The following is a 380-nucleotide window of genomic DNA, read 5'->3' as shown; positions in this document are numbered from 1 at the left end:
CATATTGTTTCAGGATATTAAACAGTGTATATGATAGTCCACGTTTGTTTACTTCATGTTTTTGATAATGCTCACTCTCAATTTTAGCATGGGTGGTCATGGTGCTCTGATCTGTGCCCTCAAGAACCCTGGCCAGTACAAGTCAGTCTCAGCATTTGCACCAATCTGCAATCCTGTCAACTGCCCATGGGGAGTTAAGGCATTCTCTGGATATCTTGGGGAAGGCAATAAAGATGCATGGAAAGACTATGATGCTTGTGAATTGGCAAAGAAGTATAATGGCCCCCCATTAGAGATCATGGTTGACCAGGTAACTGTCATAATCATCATTTATTTATTCTCTATTATTAATTTTAAGATACTAAAAATTCACACCTGAA

At 38.9% G+C, this 380-nt stretch overlaps 1 protein-coding gene across 6 annotated transcripts in view; it reads left to right on the top strand.

Moving 5' to 3' along the window:
• Window positions 1–311, top strand: part of LOC119593665 (S-formylglutathione hydrolase-like) — a gene marked incomplete at its 3' end in the record, with an annotated part of 5985 nt that extends 5674 nt beyond the window's left edge. For all 6 annotated transcript variants that reach the window (XM_037942616.1, XM_037942615.1, XM_037942617.1 and 3 more), the window contains 1 exon segment: window positions 88–311. In XM_037942616.1, the coding sequence (XP_037798544.1) occupies window positions 88–311 (224 nt within the window).
• Window positions 312–380: the final 69 nt, after the last annotated feature.

This window comes from Penaeus monodon, chromosome 32, assembly GCF_015228065.2.
Source record: "Penaeus monodon isolate SGIC_2016 chromosome 32, NSTDA_Pmon_1, whole genome shotgun sequence".
Lineage (NCBI taxonomy): Eukaryota > Metazoa > Arthropoda > Malacostraca > Decapoda > Penaeidae > Penaeus > Penaeus monodon.
The sequence above is the reverse complement of the archived record's forward strand: the minus strand, read 5'-3'. Positions and strand labels throughout refer to the sequence as shown.